This window comes from Bombus impatiens, unplaced genomic scaffold, assembly GCF_000188095.3.
Source record: "Bombus impatiens unplaced genomic scaffold, BIMP_2.2 scf_0096, whole genome shotgun sequence".
Classification (NCBI taxonomy): domain Eukaryota; kingdom Metazoa; phylum Arthropoda; class Insecta; order Hymenoptera; family Apidae; genus Bombus; species Bombus impatiens.
Genome location: NT_176515.1, coordinates 1,074,692 through 1,079,124, shown reverse-complemented (window position 1 = coordinate 1,079,124; position 4,433 = coordinate 1,074,692). Strand labels below are relative to the sequence as shown.

At 47.9% G+C, this 4,433-nt stretch overlaps 1 protein-coding gene across 10 annotated transcripts in view; it reads left to right on the top strand.

Annotated features, from left to right (window-relative positions):
- LOC105682157 (G-box-binding factor-like) overlaps positions 1–4,433 on the top strand; it is a 34,257-nt gene that overhangs the window by 10,166 nt on the left and 19,658 nt on the right. The window contains exon 2 of one of the 10 annotated variants that reach the window (XM_024364435.2): positions 1,481–2,062. The exons of 6 other annotated variants lie outside the window; for them this stretch is intronic. In XM_024364435.2, the coding sequence (XP_024220203.1) occupies positions 1,804–2,062 (259 nt within the window). In that variant the 5' untranslated portion in view covers positions 1,481–1,803. Of the gene's footprint in view, positions 1–38; positions 2,063–4,433 lie in introns of those variants that run through there. 3 more of the 10 variants (XM_012394613.3, XM_033318421.1, XM_012394606.3) reach the window with 3 other exon arrangements.

Here is a 4,433-nt window from a genome sequence, read left to right as displayed (position 1 = left end):
GAGGGTCGAGAGGAGATTGGTCGGCGTCGCTGCTGCCATGCCGTCGCCACTGGTGGCGTGCACGGGCCGATGAGGTGGGGTAAGGGAACAGGGGATCGTCATCCTCAGGTTGGAGGCGGTGGCACTTACGTTTAGACTTCAGTCGGCACCCGCGACTCATGCGGTTACGAGATTCCTTCGTTTGGCAAATTACACGGGCGATCGAACGATCGATACGAGCGACCGGTCGTTGTTTCTTTAAATCGGTGTCTTTAAATTGGTAAGAAGGACATACCGACGCGATACTCGTTGATCGATCGACCTTGCGGTCTCTCTTATCAAGCTGGCTGAGTCGTCGTGTCGTATAATATAGATTGGTTTTAGAGAAGCAAGTCGTAGAGCCGCGTATACATACATACATGAGAAGTCAGACCGGCTGTTAGATACGCGCAAAAGGTCGCTGGTCTGGATGTGCGTCGTCGTCGCGGATACACGGATACTCGAGACGCCGCTTTATCAGCCGCGATTACACAAGTGCGATCCGTCGAATAAGAAATCCATAGCCGTGTTGCGATCTAGGATAACGTGTTTGGATTTGCTCACGCACGATCGACACTTCTAGAAATCTTACGCGTATTGTCTCGGAGAGTCGCGGCTATTCTCCCGAGCTAAATCGAACATGGACGAGTCGATGGAACGTTGATTTCGATAAATGGGCATCGATCGTGTTTCGATCGAAGACGTCGGTGACCATATATAATCGCAAAATCGAGGAACGTATAGGATCGACGAGCAACGAAACTGTCGAGACGAACGTCGGTCGACGAGGATGCTCGATCAAGGATTTCTGGATATCGAAACTGTCGATGTTAGTTAGTCAAAGAGGAATTTGAACCCGTGGAGACTGGGGCGCACAAGGAGATTCGTCGAACGCGACACCACGACGCACGAGACACGGTGTCGCGAATGTTTCGAAAGTTGTGATTTTTTCTTGCCGGTATAAACAGCGACCTCGTCGTATTCGTTCGTCGTAACCGTTTCCCCTCTCTGAAATGAAACTGTGACGCAGCCCTCTCTCTTTTCCACGCGCTTCGCATTCCCGGTCGTTTCCACTTCTTTTCGAGCGACCGCTCCGTTCGACACGTCCTGGACGACAGTTTTATCGGTCGTCGCAAGGCTATGCGTTCTCGAAAACCCGACCACCGAGCAACGACGTGTTTATCTACCTCGTATATACTACCAGGCCATTGGTTCGTCGCCGTTAAAGGGAAGCTCCTCGCTGCTGGTGTAACCGTGCACGCATACGGATCCAAGTTCCTATCGAAGAAAGTTCCAAAGCCATCGGCATCTATGTATATTGGAAAGTTATCGTGGTAATTACGGCTGTGCTGTGCGGTACGTGTACGTCGTGGTCCGGTCGTCGCTCGTAGCGCCGTACGCCTCGTTCTCGTGCTTCGGACCTTAACCGTCGTCGTAGTACCGACTCCGAGCGCGGAGCAAGAGGGTACTGTCCCGACTGCGGCACAAGGGAACGCGAATCTCGCTATCGTCCTGATCGGAAATTCACGGCTGTGACGAGGAGGCATCGCCGACCCGATCTCCGATTATAGAGAGTAGAAAATTATCGGGCAGCATCGCGAATGGTCGTAGAAACTGTCGCTTGAATGTACCGAAAGGGAAGAGGAACGTCCGTACGTCGATCGCGTGTATCGGTGCGTGTGTATCCGTGTGCTCGTTATTTTTCCTTTTTCTCTTTTTCGTTGGCGCGCGTGTTGTACGCAGCGGAGAGCAGCGTGCGCGAGAACGCGTGTGATCGTCGGGAACATGGGAGTTCTGTTGGTTTCGGATGGCACAGCGGCGGTTCAACCTCGTATGAATTTGAACGCGGTCAAAGCTGCGGGAGCGCAGCGTGCGATCGACATCGCTAACGAGACGAATAACAATGTAAACGGACTGAGAGATGCGAATGGTCTGATGCCGACGCAGGTCGTCGGTATAATCGACGTGGTCGTCAACGACGAGCCGGTACGCAGCTGGATGCCGCCCCCGCCCAAGAAAAAATGGATACGACATTATCTGCTCGGTGAGCCAAACTTTTACCCCTCTACACTCCCATTTCTCGTCTGCCTTTCGCTCTCGAATCGAACGCCTTGGATTTTCAGTCGCTCCACCGATCGTTCTTTCTTTAGAGTAAAGTTTCACCGCGTTCAAGTTGGATAATTCGACATCGAGCGAACGTCCGAACCGTTGACGATCGTAGCTCACCTTGGTGAGATTTATTCCGTGCGACCTCTTAATTAATCCAAGTTACGATTACCGGAGATCATCGGGCGAATAACGCGATCGTCGAAGATTACGCGAATTCATCGCGACGAAAGTTTCCAAATACGTATCAAAAGGAATTAGCTTATCCGAGAAACGAATAATTATGTTAAAGTCGAGCAGTTTTTGTCGAGCAGTTGCACTTGCTGGCTACTTCTTTCTTTATTTGCGGTACAGCGGTTTGTAACTATACGCGGGAAGGTTGAGGGGGATATTTTCACGCACGAACCGCACGATGATCACGATACATTTATTCGAAAGTCGAGAAGACGCGATAAAGTCGCGATTCGCCGATAAAATGCGTTTCGCGCGTTTATTATCGATGTATCGCTCTTTGTAGTTAGAAAACGTCGTATCGATAACGAATAGAAAGAGCGGCGGTACTCGCGATTAACGCGATTAGGAGCGTATTTCAAGGTTGGTTAAGGGGTAGCTCGACGTTTGTCCCGTGTTTCCTCGCTTACGAACGAACGGACGCGATAGAAGAGGCTCGTTGAGAAACGATCCGTAACGGGCAATAATCGTGACCTTGTATCGTTCCGCATATTTCACGCTATATCTGGCTATTGTTCTTTCGTCGAATATTTTGTTTTCTTTCGAACGAATGAAATCGAAATGCAAATTTCCGCTTACTTTTGCTGCGAAATTCTTTGCACCGTTGTGTCCGCCGGTCTTTCTGCTAAGACGGCTGGAACAAGAACAGGTAAGGCGTATGTATTCGGCATTCTTTCTTTGTAGTTGCATTCTCGATCACCGTGTATATCGGGCCGATACGAGCATCGAAACACAGCTCTAGGTAATTGTAATTAATCGTAGATAAACTGGTTTCGGTGGTACAATAAACGTGTACGAGAGATTACTAAGTTTATTAATCTCGCTTTTACGAAGTTGTAAAATATCGGAAATGTAATTGCTTAATCTTCGTGTACGCGGTACGTACATCCATCGATCGAAACAGAGAAGAGGAAAGAGTAAATTCTATAGAAAAAGACAGCGGTGATCTTTGATACGGCTACGTACACCGTATCGTTCGATTTTATTAAAGCGATTGAACAATTGGCGACCCGAGCAACGTGCACGCGCGACTCGCCTGCTTTATCAAATTACGTCATACCGGTTCGATGCATATTCGATGCACGCTGTTTAGCAAAAATGAATCGTTAGATATGTCCCTCGTACCACATAGTTGTAAATGTCGCCTTCGAGTGCTGCAAAATATCTCAAGTTTTTCCAGTTACGATTGATTCGATCGTACCAATTACGTTGTACGCAACGTATACTTTACGTGCGGTTAATTGCATTCGATCTATAGACATCGAATTATAGATAATATGGTCGTATTAACGATATTCGAACTTTTCATAAGCCGAATCGATCGATTCCGTTTTTCTTTAATTTCTCAATTTCCTAAGAACGAAAGATTAATGTTCAGTTTTCAAGATAGTTTATCGCAAGAGGATGACAGAAATAACGATAAAATCTATGGCAAACTTGAAAAGCGATATTCGCAACGTCGTCGCTGCACAGCGAATCTTTACGCATTTATGAGAAATTTGAAAGCGAAAAATTGTAGAAAATGCGCGCAATATGGAAAACTGTGTAAAATATCGAAGATGTACGTAGCTCTGTTTTCACAATGCCTTTTCGTAATCCGAGATCTACTTTGCGCAAACTCTAGGAATGCGCGTGAAAATCCGCCATCTAGTCGCCGCTTTTCTCTACTTTTTGATTTAAGCGGTCGGCGAATGTGGCTTGCGAAGTTCTTATTTATCGATGACGTTATCGGTAGCAGACTCCATACGACAAAGGACGGTACATTTTCGATCGCCAATTCGATTCACGAGTTCGATTCGCAAAATTGCCACGGGCTGGCTTCGTTTCTAATTTTAAAGGCAAGTCGGTTTGGCGTGACATCAAGGCAATTATATATACGCGCGCATTCAGCACCCTGTGAACTGCACTGCCCCAAAGCCCCCGCGATCCCACCGATTTCCTATTTCATCTTGCGCGCGAATACACGCTGCTCCGGTCGTTATCTCGCTGGCACGTGGTCGCTCGCGACTCCGTATCGCGACCGTGACACTGCACTTAACCATCGACTAGCAGTCGTAACGATTCCCGGCGGTTAGTTT